Source organism: Pithys albifrons, chromosome 4, assembly GCF_047495875.1.
Source record: "Pithys albifrons albifrons isolate INPA30051 chromosome 4, PitAlb_v1, whole genome shotgun sequence".
Taxonomy (NCBI): domain Eukaryota; kingdom Metazoa; phylum Chordata; class Aves; order Passeriformes; family Thamnophilidae; genus Pithys; species Pithys albifrons.
The window spans coordinates 64295753-64317851 of NC_092461.1; the positions used below are offsets into that span (position 1 = coordinate 64295753).

A 22099-nucleotide genomic window follows, 5' to 3' on the forward strand; every position below is an offset into this window, starting at 1 on the left:
TGATTGCATGTTTAACAAGTCTTCAAACTTTGTTTTGAATTTCACCTTTAAAACAAAAAGCATTGAAGTAGGCCTATTGTTTGAATTACTCTCCTCCATTAAGTACATGAATCTTTACCCCTCCAGGCTATGTTCATTTGCATTTTATCTCTGCCACTCTTCCACACTTTTATTTCACTTTTGACCCTGTTTCTAGGAGATGTGCGAGTAAGAAGTCGGGCAGGATTTGAAACAGAGAGAAGAGGTTCTCATCCATACATTGATTTCCGTATTTTTCACTGTAAGTATTTAAAGCAGATAAATTACAAATAAACAAAGGCTTCCATCACTTTTAACTACTGAACCTCTAAAAGTTAGCAGCTTTTATAGCAAGACCATTTTTTATACTTCTTAGGAAAATCTCTCATGCCAGCTTATTACCTAAAATAAACAAGGACAATCTTCTGCTAAATTTTTGTTTTTAAAAATATAGCTTAGGCTCATTGAATTTAAACCTGAATCTCTGTGGAAATGAAGACTGTCTTTATATACAGCTACTGATGTGTGGTGCTGAGTGCTTACTTGGCAGATGCAATCAGTTGAGGAGAAGGTTTTCCTGCTTTTATACAGCAGCAGAAGGGCCCTGTCCAGGAGGATGATGCTTGAACAGAATTACAGCAGATGTCAACATGCTTGACCTCATCATAATCAATTAACGTTACATCTACTCAAATGTAGCTAGCACTGAAGTTTTTGGACACAGACAAGTTTTAGTGTGTTAGAGGAAAACAGCAGACCAAACTTTTTTGATTTTATGTTTTAGGAATCGGTTTTTTTCTCACAAGTGTTGCAAGAATAATATTTTTTTAGAGAAAAAAATTTAAATTATCTATCTATATTGTAAAACTAAATTTGTCAGTACTTTTTGTAATAGAAAGTTTCAGTAACCACCAAACCACTATGCAATCAAAGTGCAGGGGATTTGAGTCTTAATTAAATTATGCAAATGATGACTGTATTAAGTGTCATAGAGTATCTATACCAACGTTGTATCAGCACAGTTCCAAGTATTCTGAATGCAATGGGGAGATTTAGAAAAGCTGATTTCATGGTAACAAGTGTGGTTGTTGTAATTCTTTATTAATAAAAATGAGTGGCAGAAACTGGTCTTATGCTCTGATTGTAACTGAAGTTACTCTTTTAAAAAAGTAGATCACGTTTAAAACTTTTAAACTCTTAGTTTCATTCAAATTTCATAAAAATAGGTGAGAAAACAAAGTTTGAAGAGTGTGCTATATTGATTTTTCCAGTAAAGAGGATAAGAATTTCATCTCAAGTCCTGATTGACTATAATAAATTCTCTAGAAATAGCATGCAATTTATGAAGTACATAACTATGTCTTTCTGTGTATGTGCATATATATATATGTGGCATTTCATGCTGATAGGGGAAAATACTAACAGAAGTATTAACTACCTGTTAAAAGGTAGTCAATGGATGATGATATTGGTGTTGTCAAGTTAACTATTTTCTGTGGTCCTCATCACACTGTTTCTTTCCATCCTGATGATTTTGCATCCAGCAGATCATGACTAATCAGGAAAAGGATTTTCACACCCTTTCTTCTTGCCCCTACTTGTTCAGGCACAGACACCAGCTTTTAGCAACATCACCTGTGGTGTCTGATGACAGCAAAGAATGTTGCTAGGAGGCCCAGAATATTCCTTGGCTTGTAGCTTCCCCCTCGATTCAGCTGCTGTGGCAGTTTCCAGAGTTGCCATATTACAGTCAGATTTCTTGCACTTCAGGATTGGAGTCTGTTGCTCTTTGACTTCAGGCTCCTGTTACATGGTGGAGTTTCTTCCAAAGTCAGTAAGAAATTCAGAGCCATCTCTCACTGTATAACTATGTTATCTATTAATTTACATAACTGTGGGATGGTTTGGGTTTTTTATCTAAAATATTTGCTTTTTCTCTGCTGTGCTAATTGAGTCCCGATCAGTATTTCCTTAATTGTTTTAAGCAAAAGAGATTAGTATTGTACTATGAGACTGCAAGTAGAGAGAAGTTGTGGGAATCAGACTTGACCTAATTTTTATGATATTCTCCCTGCCCTCTCCTGGTAACTCCAGAAGTATTTGATTTTGCCACGTAGAGCTACATGACTGAAAAATGTTCACCCATATGAGCAATAGCATGTGAGAGGAGCCAGCCAGCTCTTCTTTCCTGGGGGCAAAGACTCAGCTGAAAAGGGTCTCTTCTGGAGCCGAAGCAGACTAAACAATCTGAATGCTGACTTTTTTTTTTCTCCCCACCACAGCTGTATCCTGAAAATCAGAAATGCATGGATATGCTTCCTTCATCATGTTTGTATAGTTTCAGTGTAACTTCGTTCTACCATGCACTAACTTTGTCTGTGGTACTAAGTATTTTGCAAAGATATTGCTTATCTGTTTTGCAGTTGTATATACTGGCTGTCAGTCACAGTGTGGAAGCATTATTGCTGTTTTGTATTTTTCTTAAGCTAACTTTTGCTTTGCAGCATTAGGGGTTTTTTGTGTCAATGATGTTTTGAGAAGAAGTGACCGTCTTTCAGGAGGTCTAGCTGATAATCTGTCAACCAGTTCTCTTTTCCAGTATTTTACTGATAGGCTCTTAGCCCATTATTTTATCGGTAGATTTGAAGAGTACTGAACTTTAAATGCTTTACTCTGTTTTCAGGAAGCTACTGTTGTGTGTGTTTGTTTTAAATCATCATTTCTGTTCCAGAACACTTTTTTAACTTGCAGCTTCAACTAGTGTTGCTGAAGTAAAGTTTTTTGGCACTTACTTCTTAAGACCACTTCTATATCTTCTTAAGCATTATAAGCTTAGTCTGTATCTTCATCCCAGAGTTCTGTAATTGACACATGAATATACAAGTTTCTGACTTGGCTAGATAGAAATATTCTCAACAGTAACTTCTTTCTAGGAACTGCGATTTGAGGACGATTGTTGGAAAAATGTCTTTATTGTTGTTAGAAATGGTGGTATGGGAGTCATCTGAGGATTATTAAATGCAGGAGTTGAGTTGACTGATGATGAAGCTAAATTTGTTGGATGGTAATTTTCCTTCCATATTACATGTTATTTCAGAAGTCACCTTTTTTAGGTAATTGAAGGAACTAGCCAGGAGGAGTAGCTTAATAAACAAATTTTTGTTCGAGCAAGACTGCTTCCTGATGAATGGGGAAACCCAAGATTGTTTTCTTCTAGTTGGTTGTCAATTGGTTAATTTTGAATCATCAGTTAGTATTTTTTTCTGTTACTGTGGCCTGTTGATTATGTCTGTGTGGGACCATGGGCAAAAATGCAGAAAGCAGTTCAAAGCCACCATTTCTGCAAAGGACAGAGCAACCACACAACTTTCTTCCTCTCAAGTAAGTTTTTGCCTTAAACATAATGGTTCAGTGGATGTCAATAATTAATTGTTGCACAATAAAATGCCTGAACTGTAATGTTTTATTGAATTGACTATGAAACTTTTCACTCTGTGGGTAACAAGGAGGGAGTTTTGCAGTTCACTGTGACAGCACAGTGCGTATTGTTTGGTTTGTCAGGGAAGTCATTGGAAAAGTGATTGCAGTGGTTACAACCACTCTTGCTGTCTGCTAGTTTACAAATAGCTACAGTTAACATGATTATTGTAAATTTTTGTTCACATTACTCAAGACATCATAGACAGTAATTCAGTCTGTGGTGTTGACAGAATATGTTGAGAAAAGCTAATGCAAAGCAGAATCTTTGATAGAAAAATCAGTAAATGGCAGTATAAGAATATTCCCCTTTTCAGAAATAGTAAACCATAAATAAATTTTTGCATTTTGTTTTCTTGCTGTTAAGAGGTCGTCAGTAATGTTTATTTTTTAGCATGTGTGTCTGTGTGTATATATTTACACACTTACTACAAATACACTTAAGAACCTGTGTTTGTGAGGAGTTTCTAGTGTGCACAAACAGGAGTATGTAATGTGCCCCAGTCACTCACTGTTCATCTGAAAAAAAAACAGAAACAGTGCCCAGTCATGTGTGCAGTATGTTATAGTGAGGAAGTGAAACCGAAATGAGTAAAGTGAATAATTAGGATAACAGAAAAAATATTGGGAAGTGTCTTAAGCAGATACAACTTTAATAAATGCTTTTAAGCTTCCTTTTTTAGGAAAGGGTTGTTGGTTATAGTTGGAAGAGCCAGATAAAAAAGCAAATACTTCAGTTTTGTGGAGAGGAAGCATTTTTTCTTCTCGCTTTTCCTGTTTTACCTGACCCAGCATAAGTAAGATCTTGTCAAAAGGTTTTCAAGCTTCTCTTGAGCCACTCTCATCTGAGCATGCATCTATAGGGGGATGATGATGTTGCCAGCACATGGGGCTCTGTTTTGTGTTTTATAGGTAAGGGAATATGTCACATCTATGAACTAAAATATCTTAGAAAGAAGAAAGTGTTTTTCAGGTTAATCAGTGTGTCTGTTAACGTTCCGAAATGGCTCAATGTTGAAGCAGATAGATGCTTGCATACAGTATAAACCTTCACATAGCAGAGAAAAATCATGTGATTGAAACTTAAGACTTCATTGAGAATTAGATGGCTCTTCTCAGTTGTATTTGGAGCCTTTTTGTTGGAAATGGAAAAAGAGACTTTTTAGGTGATGGATAAGTCTAATTCTCCTTCTTGAGAAGACAAACACATGAAGAAATTCCAGAATTTATCTTTATTATACAACCTTCAGACTGTTTACTTGGAAATCATAGTTCATGGAACATACTATATACTACTCTGAGATCTGGAAAAGATGTCAGCATCTACTGTTTGCCATGAGATTTTTAACTTTCCAGTTTTTTGCTCACAAATCGTTGGAAAAGGTTTATCTTATACAGTGAATTTAGACTTTGATTGAGAGGCCAGAAGTCAAAGAAAAGAGTGCAAATCCAAACTGATTGCCTTAAAGAATTTGGAAAATCCTTGTGCAACAGCAGCTGATCATGCTTTTTATGATACCATCTAGACATTGAGATAAAATGAGCATAGTCCAGGTGAATTTAAATACCTTTTTTTCCAAGTGTCCTGGTTTGAGGGGAAAAACCAAAATGTTTACCCACAAGCGGGGGAGGGGGCCTTCTCCACAACAATCACGCCACTCTTTATCAAATTTAAGAAAAGGAATTTTAATACAAGAGGGATAACTGTTCTTAACTTATATATATATATATATGTAAACAGACTAGTGCAAACCGCTTCCCCAACACCACAAGAAAAAAAAAACCAACAAAACCCAGCAGGTTTTCCTCCGGGAGGAAAGTTATACTTAGGCAGTGTCAATGTCACAGCCCGGCTGGCTGCGGAGTGAGTTTCCAGTCCCTCTCCAGCGAGACAGACGAGTGGTGGCTCTGAGATGAACTCTGTGTCTCTTGTCCCAAATGAAGAAAAAGAAAGCTGAAAGTGGGGAACCGCCGCGTGTCCTGGAAAGCAGCTGCACACCTCTCTCTCTCCCGGGTCACTGCCCCAGCCGGGGCGGGCAGGTCGTGACGCTGCAGGCGGTGGTGAGACTGGAGCAGAAGCCAGGATCCCAGATGCAGGAACCAGGAGAAACAGCCGTGGCGAGGAGAAAAGCAGCGACTCAGCCAGAAGCCCCAGCAGAGTAGCCAACAGCAGGAGCAGGAGAGAAAAAAAAAAAGAGCAGCTTCCCTCCTCGGCAGCACACACACCGCTCCTGTGTTCTGCTGAGCTAAGAATGGAAAAAATGTCCCCAAAACCAAAAGAGACAACCTGCCCCCACCCAAGTGATCAGCAGTTAACTACTTCGTTTTGTTAACTGCTGGCATGGGCAGTTAGTGGCAGGGGAGAGAATTTACATAAAAATCCCAAACTACAACACCAAGAAAGTAGAGGAATTGCCAAGCTAAGTATGGTAAAAAATATTTGTCTGTCTTGTTCAACAATCTACTGTGAAGAAGGGGGAGTTTCACAATTAATAAAGTCATGCAGGGAAATTCTGTGTGGTCGTATGTAGAATGAAATGTGTGTTTCCCTATGAAAATAGCAGCACTGAGAAGTAAAAAAGCTTGTACTCAAGAGATTTCTCCAAAAGCTGCCTTTCTGTGAAGGATGCCATTCTGAATTTGTCTTCTAATTATTCAGAGTCCAGATATTCAAATATATTGTTTTCCTCAACGTAAGAGAAGTTTGACTGTGCTTTAGTGTGCAGAATGCAGTCACACAAGGGAAAGTCACAGAAGGTGCTCTAAATACAGCCTTGGCCAAACAAAAACAGTGAAGATAAACTTGAAGTGAAAAGTGGGCTTGGTTAAGGAAGATTTTGGGATAAAAGCTGCCAACTTGAGAATAACAGGTTTAATTATTTCTATATGCTCTCCTAGATTGTTGTTTCACCTACAGTTTCTTCCCTGTGAGTTTCTGTAAAACATCATGTGTGCCTCTGGAATTGTGCACAGGTACAGCCTGCTCTGTGTTTTATTGCTGAAGTAAGTTTGGCGTTAGAGGAAGACAGAGGCACATTCTGGTTTGTTGTTGTTTTTTTTTTCTTTTGAGCTTCTTCAATGCATCCCTTCTCCAAGTAGCTTATTACATTTTTTTTTAATGCTGGATAATTTGACATAAAGTATGTGAGAATACTTTTGTTTTCATCTCTGCTCCCAGTTTGACTTTTGTATTATCAGTCATACAGACTGCTAAAGGAAAGTCTGTTAACTGTGATGTGTTACTTTTGAATTCTTTCATTTCTGTTGGTGAAAAGTAGCCAAAAAGGATTACTTGAGGTTTCTGATGTTCCATTATTGTAGAACTGAATATTTCTAGGGACACCAAAGAAAGGTGTTTCTTTGGTAAGACATCAAGAAAACTATTTGGTGGTGATCTGGAAGGTATTATCTTTTTGAGAAAAGTATAGAGCCATTATTATATCATGTATTTGTTGTTCAGAAGGGTCAGTTTCTTGATTAACAAACCATAACCCATGTTGTAAGAGCTGTATTTGTGTCCTGATGATATTCCTCTATAAATATTTTTCTTCAGTGAAGTTTGTTAGTTCACACTATGCTGCTGTGAGCTGCAGATTTGCCTTGCCCAGTGGGTGGGTTCAGGTTAAGAAGAAGGTGAACAATTGCAGGATTGCTGGGGTTATGATTCACCAAATTGGTATGGAAAGACTATGCCTTGTATATAGTTTTCTTGGGCCTGAGGTTATGGCAAAATGTTACTCATTTAAGCAGAGGAATGACATTGTTTAATTTACTTAATTTTGTATCTTTCTTGAGGTGCTTACAGAAATACTAAGATTAGCCAAAATTCGAGAGAGATACCCTTTCAGAGAGTTTTCTTTACACTTCTGCTGCTGTGCATTGGCTTACAGTGCCATTGGAGAATTGGCACTTATTTGGCACTTCATACTGAAGTGGTCTAATCTCTGTGCTTTGAGTAATTTCTCCCAAATTATCTCTGCTTTGAGCTGAGAACTGAACTAAAGGACTTTGAGAAGTCTCTTTCGGTTCTGTGGCTCTATATTTTGCTAAAGCATTATTTCATTCTGTAAGATCTTTCTGGAAAGAAGTTATCTTTGGTGGTGGTGATGTCTGTCTGTTCCTCCTGCCTCCATCAGGGAGGATCTGTTGAAAACCACCAAAGTTTTCAATAGAAATGTGGTCTACCAGAGGTTTTTGAGACTTAACAGTTTTTTCTCTTCCACTCAGTCAGAAGACATTTGCAAAGCTGTGTTCATTTCATTAATCCTTAACCCACAGCATATTTTCCAGCGATCATTACTATTTGGAAAGAAAAAATGTATGAATGTGTGTCTAAGTAGATATACACTAAAACCAAAACAGTCTGACTTAATTTTTTCTTTTAAGTGGAAGACAGGGTGTAGTGCCTTACAGTGATGCTGAGCAAGCCTTCAGAGTGGGCCTAAGGAAGACAGGAAGTACAATAAGGTAATTGAGACACAGTAGACTATGTAAATTCTTGCTGAAATGATACCTTCCTAATGAAGTCATAGTGTGATGTAATACTTTAGTACTGAATGTCTTAAAAATGCTTGAAGAGGCAAATCACTGAGTGGAAAACTTACAGAAGAGTTAAATAATGGGACGTAGCTTTTTAGAAAATGTTCATGGATCTAACATAATGCATTTCTTAATGGTTTGATGGGAATAGATAGAAAATTAGAATGCTTATGGGTCCCTCTAGTGGTGTGAAATGCTAGATAATACTTTCAAATTATTCATAAATGGAATTTATTTGTTTCCTGTAAGACCTTAGAAAGGCGATTACAAGTGGCATGTGCAATTGTATATTGCTTTACAGGTAGTGGAAACTTTCAGATATTATGTCAAGTTTAGTGGTAGCATCTCCTGTGTAAAAATGATAAATGTGTAGTTGAGTTTAATGCTGAAAAATCATGAGAGATTGCTTTCATTAAAAGAAGATATTTACGTGATATTTCTTAGGAAAATATCTCCCCTGGTAGGCTTGTGCACCTCAAACTTCAGGTACTACATTAAGCAAGAGAAAGATCCATCCTCTAAAATATTTTTTTAAATTTATTTTTTTTGTTAGTGGCAGTGATACCTGAGATGCTCAGTTAGCTCTTTATAGCAGTGAAACCCAGTGATTTTTACTGTGGATAATTTCCTATCTGCCTTTTGTGCTGTAGCAGGGAAGACATGGAATTGGAGTTCTTACCCTGAGTAGACTTGTTTAACCAGGATCCTGTCAGAGGGTATGAATCTTTATCTTTGCATTAAAGGAAGGTTGAAGCATATTGTTAGGATTTAAGGTTTTCCCTAATAAAAAATTAAACCAAACCATAATTAAGTTGTCATTCTGCCTTTTGCTGACTGCCCTCACTATATGCAAGGTGCAAAACCCATCAGGATATGGTTTACTGATATGATGATGATTCTGTAAGTGATTAGAATTTACTTTGCATTTTTATATCGGCATAAGGAAAAAAACTAATACCCCTGTGAAATGTGGTAAGACTTTTTTTTAGGTTTTTGTGAAGAATGACATGCTTGAAAGATTGGGAGTGGGAAGAGGTTAAAATTAGTGTCGTGAAATACGGATGAAATCTGTTGCATGGAGGCAACGCGTTATTTTATTGCTGTACATGCATAACATTAGCAAAATAACTGATACTAGTAAATAGAATTACTTATTTTTCTTTATTTTGGAGAAGGGAATATTTTGTTTTACCAGCATCTCACTTAAGATGCTTAGAAACAAGCATATAACCATTTTAATCAAAGAAACAAAAAATGCTTTCCCGAAACCCTGGGAAAATATTTTGGATGATAGCTCTAGCTTAGAAAGGAACAAGAAGAATGTCATAGGATGGCTGCTGCTGATTGGGCACAAAGACCTACAGTTTGTCTTCTGGTTCCTTGCATCAAAAGCACTTCTGAGTCCTTCTTAATGTGCCCACCATGCCACGTTTGCTTTCATTCTCTTTCAGTTCTCAAGGTGGTAAATGTCATACCTGTTTTCTCATTCCAGTTTGTCTCTAAACTGTCCTTAAGAGCAAGTGGTCAGTATTGGATATTAAAAGGCATTTAGCAACCTGTAGGCTCCAAATAAAAGGAAAGATATTTGGGCAGGGGGGAGGGATGTGTTTGCAGAATACTTATTCATGAGCTAATGCAATGTACTCTTCATTCTTCACCACCTTCTTTCCATAATAATTACATTATTGAACCTTGATTTGCCTCTGAAATTAGCATCTCATTTCGTGACTCGTGATAGAAGAGAGTAGGCTGACATTCTCACATTAATCATGCATATAAAGGGAATGATGTACCAGGAGGGAAATACCAAGTTTCCATTGCACAACTGTATCGTTCATTTTAACAGTTCTTCCCATGAACTGATCTTAGCTGGTCTGCAAGAACCACAAAGCAGTTGGTTTGTGTATCCTTAATAATAATTTATTTGTGAGGAAAAGGAAACAGCAGGCATGGTTGCTATCAGGGTTCCTGCAGCTGAAGAAACTGTTTTCCCCCGCCCCATTCCTTGAAAGCCAGATATTTTCTGTTTCAGCCTCCCTTTTAAATTAATAACCTGTCAAACCTCCGCATCTGACTTGCCTTTTCTGAATTGTCTTGTGGAAAATGTTCAGCTGTTAAAGAGAAATTAACTTTTGGGGTTGATGTACTCTCCTGAATGAGGTGTTCTGGTTCTGCAGAGGGTTGATAAGTCTAAAGATCTCTTTTCTCAACTGGAAGTTATTTTGTCATTGCAAATCTAAATGATAAAGACATTTAGTCAAGGTTTATCAAGCTTGGGCTGTATGTGTGCAGTAGCTGGTAGTTCAAAGGGAAGTGGAAAGCCCGGCCTCTGGGGGGGAACAGCCCCAGCTGGGAAGTAGCTTGGATGAAAAGCACCTGGGGCTCCTGGTGGGCACCAAATTGTACAGGAACCAGCCATGTGGCCTTGCTGGAAAGAAAGCAGATGGTATCCTGGGCTGCATTACAAGGAATGGTGCCAGCAGGCGGAGGGAGGTGATCCGGCTCCTTTATCCAGCACTGGCGAGACCTCAGCTGGAGTGCTGTGTCCAGGTCAGGGCTTCCCAGGAAAAGAAAGACATGGACATACCAGAGAGAGTCCCACAAAAGGTCAGAGAGATGAGGGGCTGATGAGAACAGGCTGAAGAGCTGAGTCTCTTCAGCTTAGAGAAGGCTCAGTGGGGGAACTCGCTCGTGTACAAATACCTGAAGGAAGGGTGCAAAGAGGATGAAGCCAGGCTCTTTCAGAGGTGCCAGTGCCAGAACTAGGGGCAATGGGCAAAAACTGAAACACAGGAGGTTCCCTCTGAACATCAGGAAACACTTTTTCACTGTGAGGGTAACCAAGTGCTGGCACAGGTTACTCAGGGAGGCTGTGTAGTCTCCATCCTGGGAGATGCTCAGAAGCCTCTGGGACATGGTCCTGAGCAATGTGGTCTGAGTGGTCCTGCTTGAGCAGAGGAGATTGACCAGATGAACCCCAGAAGTAATTTCCTACTTCAGCAGTTTTATGAATCTGTAATATGCAGTGCTCTTTTATTTTTTTTATTTTTTTTCAATTTTTGTTAAACAAGGAGTAGAAGAAGTAGGATTAATGTATAAATGTAGTTTACTAGCTATACAAATAGGTGATAATTTAGGGAGTTTAAACATGCTAAATATCTCAATAGCATATTGTGAAGTAAAAAGTAATGGTGGTTCACAGAATAATGAAGCTTCACAGGAAACCAAGTAACTCATTTACCTCTACACCCACATCATCATCAGAAGTCCTGAAGCAAGAACATGTGCAACCCCCTCAATGGCTTATGAATACAAGTATATTGGAACGTCTGTACTGGCAAATGATTGCATTTCTATGTTCTGTTTTGTGCTTTGCTGCCAGAAGCTGCCGTTACTTGTGTTACCTACATCATACTGTTCTGTCAAAGATGAATGTGTGGCATCTCTGACAGTGAAACTTAGCTTGAAGTATGACAACAAAACAGGTTTTTGTTAACTCTAGATCTGTAGAAGAGTACTTGAAATCAAGAGAAATATCTACACTTCCAGAAGGGTGCTTATTTTTCCTACTTTAAACATTCTGTTTTATTTGCATGTAGCGAAGTTATGGCTTTTGTATGTGACTTTGTGGATATTTTAGATTGTTTTATGACCCAAGTTACAACAGTTTTATATTATCGTATTTGTTTTGAAATTTGGATTTTAAGGGATTGGATCAAGGTTGAGGGGGAAGGACTGTGCTCCTTTAACAGCAGCAGCTGTATTGCTCCCTACTTCTCTGTTCTGCAGCCTGGCAATGATTGGACTGTAACTTCATGTTAACAAATGTGCTTAGAAATATTGGTAGAGAAATGTAGCATGGCAGAATCTATTTATTTGACTGCTGTACATGAGACTGTTGTTTTATAAATAACCTTTATCATGTAGTACACCTGCATACTTAACTGGGGTATGTAGGTACCAGTGTTTTCAGAGGAAGTGCCCTTTTTCTTGATAACTTGCAGAAAGATACTGCATGTGAAGTTGTCTCTGTTAGCCCTGAATTTCAGTGTCTTGATAAAGTGTTTCAGGCATGTCTGAAAGAATATACCAGTTTTGTCAGTTCAGTCTCTGTTAGCACAGACTGTTCATGTGGAACGCTGCTGCTTTTGATTAGATACTGTATGTTCGTGCCACTGTCACTTCTGTTCAGAGGCTTTTTTTTTGTATGGCTTGGAAATTAGTATATTAATGAGCTAACATAGAACAGAAAGAAAGTTGGAACTTCTGCAGAGAGAAGAATTTAAGTGGATAAAGATTTATCTTACGTAGAATTAAGCTGCTGTCCCTAGAAATTGCTAAGGCTTTTAATGGAGGTTGACAAATAAAGCCACAGCTGTAAAGCATTTTAGACTGACTGTTAAGAACAAAGTTGTAACTCCTTCACCAACTTCTGATATGCTTTGTTCTTGGAAAAAGAAGAGATCTGTACTACAAAGCTGAGCTCATGTTGGTTTTGGGGATCTGCAGTTTTGGAGAAGAGCCTGTTTGCTTCCTTGCTTAATTTTTTTTTTTTTTTGTAACATGAATGATTTCAGGCAGAATGAGTGAATATCGAGATTCTTTACTCTTGGTTTTAGAAAACTGCTATTGAGGTACTGTTGAAAAGAAAGTAAAGGCCAAGCTTCACCTTATGTATTTCAAAATCAGAGTATTTGACTTGTTACAAAGAAACTATAGCTAGTTTGATCTTCAGGTTTCTAAAACACTTCAGATATATCAAGTGGAATTGGACCAAAGCTATCATCGGTCATTTGAATAAACCAGTTAACCTAGTAAGAATAAAGCAAAATATTTGGATAAATATTTGAAACCAGATTAAAATAATTTTTTGTTGTGTTTTCACTGTACCAGGAAAGAGCATTGCATATGCTGTGAAAGCAAACATGGTCCTTGTTCAGCAGAAGAGTATAATGTGCAGAAGAGTATAATGTGCAAAAACACCAAAATTACTTGAGTATGTTGAAAATTTTGCCAGTAGGAGAGTTAAGAGCTTTTCTGAGCTTTAAAATGTGTAGAAGTTACTTGTGTGTGCTCCAAGCCTGCTTGTATCTCCTGTATCAACATGCAGTTTCTGATTGTCTCTTGCTGGTGTACATATTTCATGTGATTCGTTAGGGGCAGATTGGATGTGTATACATGAGAGCAGTTTTCAAATAATAATTTGTTTGCACTACTATGTGTTTTTAGACAATTTCCTAAATATTTCTGTCCTTCCAATAACAGAGTTGCTTAAAAAGAGAAGTTGCAGCAGTGATTGAAATATTTGTTTTTCTTCACAGGATGTTTACACAGAACAGTGTTTTTTTTAAGCCTTGGCTCTGTATTTATTATTAATAAAATATTTGTATTTGTGGCTGAAACATTTGATAAAAAAAAAATTACCTTTGTACCAAACTTCCCATAACACTTGTCTTTTTGATAACGATTTTTTAGAGAGAGTGTTTATTTTCTTGTTTTTTGTAGCAAATTCTGAAATCGAGGTCTCTGTGTCTGCGAGAAATGTGAGGAGGTTGCTTAGTTTCCAGAGGTACCTGAGATCTTCCCGTTTTTTCCGTGGTATCACTGTTCCAAATTCTTCAAACATTTTAGATGATGATTATAATGGACAAGCAAAGGTTGGTTGCTTGGTGTTTATTTTTTTAAATGCTTACTAGTATGTATATCACATGTTAAAGTACAACCAAATAGAAATTTCAAGTATGTTTTTTATATATGTGTGTGTAAGTATTTTTGTGTATTCTTATAGATACATCTTAATAGTTTGTAACAAACTCCTTCACTGCCCACTAGTGCTCTGGGGTGATTTTTGTGGCTAGTGTTTTTTCCTTCCTTCCTTCCTTCCTTCCTTCCTTCCTTCCTTCCTTCCTTCCTTCCTTCCTTCCTTCCTTCCTTCCTTCCTTCCTTCCTTCCTTCCTTCCTTCCTTCCTTCCTTCCTTCCTTCCTTCCTTCCTTCCTTCCTTCCTTCCTTCCTTCCTTCCTTCCTTCCTTCCTTCCTTCCTTCCTTCCTTCCTTCCTTCCTTCCTTCCTTCCTTCCTTCCTTCCTTCCTTCCTTCCTTCCTTCCTTCCTTCCTTCCTTCCTTCCTTCCTTCCTTCCTTCCTTCCTTCCTTCCTTCCTTCCTTCCTTCCTTCCTTCCTTCCTTCCTTCCTTCCTTCCTTCCTTCCTTCCTTCCTTCCTTCCTTCCTTCCTTCCTTCCTTCCTTCCTTCCTTCCTTCCTTCCTTCCTTCCTTCCTTCCTTCCTTCCTTCCTTCCTTCCTTCCTTCCTTCCTTCCTTCCTTCCTTCCTTCCTTCCTTCCTTCCTTCCTTCCTTCCTTCCTTCCTTCCTTCCTTCCTTCCTTCCTTCCTTCCTTCCTTCCTTCCTTCCTTCCTTCCTTCCTTCCTTCCTTCCTTCCTCCCTTCCTCCCTTCCTCCCTTCCTCCCTTCCTCCCTCCCTCCCTCCCTCCCTCCCTCCCTCCCTCCCTCCCTCCCTCCCTCCCTCCCTCCCTCCCTCCTTCCCTCCTTCCCTCCTTCCCTTCCCTCCCTCCCTCCCTTCCCCTTTCTTTTCTGTTTTTCTAATAACTGGTGAATGAAGGATGAACTTAAAGGAAAAAAATGAAGAAAGGAAAATGTATATAAGAAATGCAATGGAGCAATTTGGAGAACTATTCCCTCCCTTTCATGTTTAGTCTAATGTCACTAAAGAACATCTGGAACCGTGACAGCCTACTACTGCAAACAATAAAAGGCAGTAAAATGGATTTTTCAGGACATGTTTATGCCAAACTGATTTTTTTCTTTGGTAGGCAATTCTTCTATAAAAGAAAACTGTAGCAGTTATAATATGCCTGTGTAGCACTAAAGCAGGGAAAACAGGTACTGGGAACAGGTAGCTGGATAAAAGGCTTGTGTAGTGGGGACACAAGATGGATAGTGCTGAAGGGAACTGAGCAGGGAAAGGTGATTCAGGTTTTCCAAGATCCCAAAGGTTGTGTCCCTGCATTTAGTGCTTTTTTGTTGGTCATCTTAACACAAAAAAAGGAATATACTTATAATACCATGGACGTATTCAAGCTGAACATGATTAGGCTGTGGTGTAGAAAGAAATCTGATAACCTGGAGGATGGATCTTAAAAATATACACCTAATTAATAGTAAAGAGAACTTGTTAATGCTCTTGTTGTCTCGGGTAGTGGAGTTTCAGCAGCTAGTAGAGAAAAGCTGGAATGCATAATTGGGTTATAAAATGGCTCTACCAGTCCAATGAGAACAGGAGAAGGCAGGAATCTGAAAAATGTGCTGGACAGGTATTTCTGATACAGGTAGGGGAGGCAAAGATTGGGACTTCTGAATTCTCATGAGGCCTTGAGCTGTTTGCTGTTCTTGCTGATTCCTGTTGCTGGAAGAAAGTTCAAATGGCTCAAATGCAAATGTCTCCTCTATCTTGTAAATCTTAATACAGTTGCTCTTCTATAAGCAGGGGAAAGAGAGAAGAGGTACAAACTTACACAGAGATAAATTTGCTAGTTCGTTGCAAAACCTAAAGTGAAAGAAGTCTGAATGCAGAGGCTTTCTGTCATACTTTTTCTGGTTTTAACCTAATTATTTTAAATTGTTTCTTACTTTTGAGAAATTGACTAAAGGATGAAAGGAAATCTCTAACCAGTTTTGTTAAGGCACTTCTTGAGGTTTTTTTTCAGTTTTTTAATTTGTAACATGTATTTTAAAGTTTTTCAGTTATCAGACAAATTTTGTTACTCTTTTACTACTATTTTTTTGTATGTAGAAATCCTAAGACTTGATCTGTTTCTGAAATCTTAAATATTCCTCCAGGATAGAGGAAGATAGACATATACTGATTAAAAAAATGACAGCTTTTGTGTTTTCTTTCAGTGTATGCTGGAGAAGGTTGGAAATTGGAATTTTGATATTTTTCTTTTTGATAGACTGACAAATGGTGAGTTTACTTTTGCTATTTCATTCGTGTTTTATCTCCTGGCATGACTGAACTGTTGCACTTATGTTGCAGTGTATGATTACTTGTTTGCTAAAAAGTACAAATTTCATCAGGTAGTACTTTTTGGTTTAATAGTTTTTAATCTAAGTCCTAGTTTGCCTGGTCACTCCATTACAATAATGATGCTGTCATTGCTGATAATAATCACTGATTTGTAGTAGAGCCCCTTCACGTACTTTGTAGGTTGCTGTTCTCTCTTAGTAATTTGTACCAGTAATTCAGTATAAATTAACAAATAATTTTACTATCTTAGACTTTTTTCCCAATTATGAGGTGCTGGTAATTTATATGCTTGGGTCCAAAAGGTCATTTAAATTGAACAAGTATTCCTCTCATAAATTTAATGTTCATTAGAGTAGTTCTGTTGCTTTATAGTGCGATAAGAAGGCATGTTGGTGTGAATGCATTATAATTATGACATATAATGGAATACGTGGAGAATTAGAGTTGAGCAGAGGGAAAATGCTGCATGCACAGCTTGCACAAAACAGAAAAAGGGAGAGAACGTTATGTTAGTTTTGTGCACCCATTACAAATAGTGGTAAGAACTGCAAAAGGATTTGGATAAAAAAACCCCAAGTTTTGGGTTAATTTATGGACAGACAGAAAAGAGATCTGTGGAAGTGCTGGAAAGGAGGAGGGAGGGCTGCTGCTGTGGGTAGGGTGAAGTTTTGTGCTGTAATCACAGCAATGGAAGCTGGATTTTGATTAGAATGGAAGGAGGAGATGAGTCCAGCATCACAGTGATGTTTGTGCCAGTGTGGGGAGAGAATGGAGGGCAGCTCTTGCAGATCTCGCATCATATGGAAGAGTAGCAGAGTTACAACAGAGTGTTTAACGTTATGCATCCTAATTAAGTCATTTTAGGAGGACATTTGGTCAGGCAGCCTTGTTCCTGAGAGTTTGTAAGGGCAGAATGCTGTGTATAAAACTGTTGAACGAGCTGCCCTGGATAATCATCTAAGAAACAAACTGTCCAGTAAATGTTGTTCCAAGGGATTGCGTATCTCATTGTGAAGGAGAGGCACGCACGTGGCAATACATTAAGTCCAGTAACAAGCTAGATTTAGCAGAAATTTTTGTCCTTTTGCCCCTCAATTTCTGTCTGTGCTAGGTTCTTTAATGGTAAATGAAGATTGTCAGCCATGACATGTTGTTTGCAGAGCCAATAATGGGCAAGCTATTTCAAGTAAACATTTCAGGCTATTTGTCTTTCATAGAGTTCTGAGTGAAATAAGGGGGAAGTTCAGCAAAATACATGGCGAAAAAGAGAGTTAGCATATTTACAATGTGTGCTAATCAATGGTGTTGGCTTTTCTGTTTGCCTGATTGTGTTTGGTTTTCACCTGTGTGTTTGTGATATATTGCATAAAGTTGCTTACAGAATTGAGTATCATTGTAATGGGTTTGCATGTTGAAACCTGTTGCTTTTTTAATGTTCAGTAACATTTTCTTCCTATCAGTTGACAGTGGACAGTTGGTGAATGCATTGTAAAAGCAAAACCACTGGTTATGACTAGAGACAGCTAATGGAATCTTGTCTTGCAATAAGGTTTAAGTATTTATCATAAATTGGTGTAGAGAAATTTGCTTGTATAATTTTTGTGACCAATTTGTTTGAAATAATACATTTCTTATGAAAGAGTCACTGATTTCATGGCTTCCAATGAATTAGTATTTTCATCTTATTTTTAGGAAACAGTCTAGTCAGCTTAACCTTTCATCTGTTTAATCTTCATGGACTAATTGAACACTTCCAATTAGATACGATGAAACTTCGTAGATTTTTGGGTAAATACAGCTTTTTATTATGATGAATGTTGCTGTTTATCTGCATTTTTATACCTTAACTGAAGTGCTGGTTGTAGTTTAGCAATAAGGTTTAAAGGATACTAATGCAGTACAGATTGTGCAGTGATTTAAATGGTATTGATTGAGACAATTTCTCAAAGGTTTTTTGAGTACAGAACTTTCTGTGTTAAATGGAAACAAGTATTAACAAGCTTAGTAATTTCATAGCAGATGCTGTAGTCTATTTACTAAATCTAAATAATAATATATGTGACATTGTGTGACATTTGTCTTGGGAAAGGCTAGACAGCTCCTTTCTTTGTTTTGATTTTCAGTTCTGTATTGATCTTTGCTTCCCAATGATGTAGTTTATTAACTGTATGGAATATGTCAGCTTGGCTGTATTTACTGGTGCCAGTTTGATACCATCTCTGGCTTGCTCAAACTTTGATACAAGTAAGCTCTGTACTGTGGGCATAGTTTCTCCCTAAACAGAGTGCAGGACAGTTTCACTCAAGCGTTTGCACCTGCAGTGCTGGAATACTTTGATGGAAAGGATTGTAAATGCAATGTAGAATATTCAAACCAAATGGTACATTCAACAGCTGGAAGAGCTGTCTTTCTGCATCCCAGTGCCGTAGATAGGTGCTGGTGTGGGACTTTGCTCCTTTGGTTCTTCTGTCACAGTCAGTACCTTTAATTACGTGAAGTGGGATGACTTTTTTTAACTTAGCAGGAGAAACAAGTTTCTGGTCCCTTCTATCAGGCTTTCACAGTTCCAGAGAAAACAATTTTGTGGTTACAAAGCTTGTCACTTAACAGGGGAAAAATCACATTTGGAAGGTTTTTCTCCCCAAATAAGGGAATGGTTTTTGTTTTCATAGTTCAGTTCTCTTCCAGCTAAAAAAATTAGTTCTGTCTTGCATTTCACATTGCTTTAAAGTGGATTCAATTCCTTCCACTTTTAGAAATGTAAATCAGCTGACCTTAATGACTGAAATTGAAATGTGAAAAAAATGATCATAGAAATCCAGTCTTAGGCTACTTGAGTTGTAACTGACTATAGTTTGTCTTTCTCATCTTGCTTATCATCTGGTTAGTTGAGTTTTATGCAAATGAATGTACTTGAAAGACCAGCAAGGAATGAGTGGATTAATTAACTGGTTATCAGAATGCAATATATAGCTTCAACTACATATGATTACTCAACGTTATTAGTCACTAAAATGAGATTAGACTTGAAAGAAGGCAAAATTTTATTCAAATTGTAAATTAACTACCTTTCCCTTTCTTTAATGCCTTCTACTTAATGTCACTAAGAAGAACATTTCTTACCTCTGTCCTAGTCCATCTGTCAAATCAAGGAACCTTTCTTCCAAATACAGTGTCCCAGCATGAACACAGTTCATTCCTTTCTTTTACCACCTCTTGCACTCTAGTCCCCAGTAATCTGAAGATCAAACTATGGAATACTAGGGCAGCTCAAGTGGTCCATAGTGCCGTACAAAATGCACTTTATTTGGGAATTTACTGGAATCTTTTTAAGGAGAGAAATCTGGTTTTAGTTCTCTGTAGGATCTCAATGTTTTATTTTTGTGTGTGTGCACATACCTATATATATATATATATATGTTTACACATATACATAGTCTTTCAGTGATTTCCAAAGATTACTTGGAGATCTGCATCCTCCTACTATGTTTTTTCAAGTTCTTATTTCAGAGACCTGAACAGAGGGAGAGAAATAAAAACTACTTTATTCCTGAAAACATAGGGTGGTTATGCTATTCTGGTTCTGGCAAACTGTGATCGTAATTTTGACCTAGGCCTGCTTTATTGAAATAAATAAGTTAGAAAAATTGCAGACTTCAGATAGCTTGATCAGCCTGTGAAGCCACAAAAAAATCAAGGGGTAAGGCAACAACATCTGCATTCATGCACTTGATGTGAGCAATAGGTGGGAGAGAGTTCTACTGTGGGTTAATAGAGCCTTGAAGACATTTATTTTCATCATTTTTTGTATGAACTGTCACCTGTGCATTGAGTAGTATTGAGGTCACACAGTGGTTACAGTACTTTGGCTTTTCATGAACCACAGCTCTTCACAAATGCTGTGTCTCTAAGGCTGTAACATTACAGTCACAATTACATGGATGGTTTTGGCTTGTCAAATGAAAAAGAGGTTGTGGACATGTTTGTTTGATGGGACTGACGGATTGTAGTCAGCCAGGAAAAATATTCTTTTATATTTGCTTGAAAGAATTAATGTGCCGTATCAGGCCAAACCTTAGAATAGTTTATTTGTTGTGCTTCAGATCTTTATCCCCTCCATTCTTTTTAACCTTACAGTTCTTTGATTCCATGTACTTGAGCTAATGTTGATTCCCTTTAAAGAATTCTGTTTGAAGACAATCAGGAAGATGAGTGAAAGAGGAGGAAAGCAAGGATGAAGTTAAATAGGGAATATTAAATCTAGGAGTAGTTAGTCAGACCCTAATCTGAGCGAGATTCTTTTCTAAGTTGTTTGTAGGCTTGAACAGGTCTGAGTGAAGTACGAGAAGATGCCGAAAAAGAATGTAGAGGTGGCTTTCCATGACCACTTTGCTGAGTGCAAAGAAAAAGCACATCATATGACAGGAACACAGTGCCTAATTCCTCTGATCCTGTCTGTTTTCAAGGCATGATGTGAGATCATCCTGATGCTTTGGTAAATAGCAGTGTCTTCATTTTGTGTTCAGCGTTGCCTCACTGTTCAGCCTAGATTATCAAAGGGAACCTTCCCTGGCAAGGTCTCAAAGTCTCTTATGTATTGATTTCATGTTTAATTCTTACTCTGAGATTACTTCACAGGTAGTTGATTTCCTTTAGAAAATACGGTTTCTTTGCATAAAAATCTTACACTTGTTTTGTAGTTCAGCTGATGATTTATTGACTGTGACATTTTCATGTGCATGTAACTTGGGATATTGCATATTGCTGTGCCTAGTAAGGGAATATAAAATGTTGCTCGAAAAAATTGCTATTTTATTTAAATTTGGATATTTGTTATTTTCCTGCAGTTATGGTTCAAGAAGATTATCACAGTCAAAACCCTTACCATAATGCAGTTCATGCTGCTGATGTGACTCAGGCCATGCACTGTTACTTAAAAGAGCCCAAGGTAAGGGAACATTCTCAGTTTTACGTCCAGGTACATGCAGAAATAGGTGTACTCATGTGTGTGCGTGTGAATGTATTGTGTGTGCATGTGACAGAATCATTTAGGTGAGAAGGACTCTGAAATCATCAAGCCCAACCTATGACCAAACACCACTAGAATATGACACTGAGTGTTTCCTTAAACACTTCCAGGGACGGTGACTCCACCAACTCCCTGGGCAGCCTGTTCCAATGCTTAACAACTCCTTCTGTGAAGAAATTCTTCCTCATGTCCAACCTGAACCTTCCCTGGCACAGCCTGAGGTTGTGTCCTCTCATCCTGTCACTACTTGCGTGGCAGAACAGGCCAACCTGCACTTGGCTGCACATCCTTGCAGGCAGTTGTAGTGAGTGATGAGGTCATACATACATACGTGTATACATATATGTGTGTATATGTGTATACACTTGAGTAAAGAAACCTAAGAACCCAGTAAGAAACACTTTGAACACTCTGTTGTGAGGTTGTGGGTTCACACTTAGCAGTATGCTTTTCTTCTTTCCCCTCTTCTGAGCTGACATTGTCTTTCATGTGGCTTCATACTGGACCAGAGTAGGCAGTTAAGGTTGCAGCTGTTTAACATAGTGCTGTATCTCAAGACCTTTGCATAGAATTGCAGCCTGAGTCAGAGCTGGCAATAATAAACTTGTGTATTTATTATTTGGGGTGGGTTTTTTCCTCCAGAAACTACTATTACCCTTGCTTTGCTCATCTTGGATGTTACTGAATAGGATGCTTCTGCTAGAGGCATTTTATAGCAATGCATCAGGAGGACTTCTCTTTGGCCTTTCTTTTTAAGAAAGGGCAGAGTGACAGACGTTAAGGAGCTGAGCTAGTTGAATGTTTGTTCCTCACTACTTGAACTGCTGTCAGGCTGCTCTGAGTGATGTCTTGGACAATTTCAGGGCTAAATCCTGCCCTTCTTTATTAGAATGAAAACTGTAGCCAGGTGAGATAAGTTACCTACCTTGATGCAGATTATCACCAACTGGTATTCCCTCGAATAGCTTAGTTCCTTACTCTGTGTCTGAGGTAAAAACAA

The 22099-nt window shown here is 38.0% G+C and overlaps 1 protein-coding gene across 4 annotated transcripts in view; it reads left to right on the forward strand.

Moving 5' to 3' along the window:
• Window positions 1-22099, forward strand: part of PDE7A (phosphodiesterase 7A) — a 78415-nt gene that overhangs the window by 48573 nt on the left and 7743 nt on the right. For 3 of the 4 annotated variants that reach the window (XM_071554436.1, XM_071554439.1, XM_071554437.1), the window contains exons 3-7: window positions 197-280; window positions 13540-13691; window positions 15944-16007; window positions 17763-17858; window positions 20918-21018. In XM_071554436.1, coding sequence (XP_071410537.1) covers window positions 197-280; window positions 13540-13691; window positions 15944-16007; window positions 17763-17858; window positions 20918-21018 — 497 coding nt within the window. The remainder of the gene's footprint in view (window positions 1-196; window positions 281-13539; window positions 13692-15943; window positions 16008-17762; window positions 17859-20917; window positions 21019-22099) is intronic. The other variant, XM_071554438.1, reaches the window with a different exon arrangement.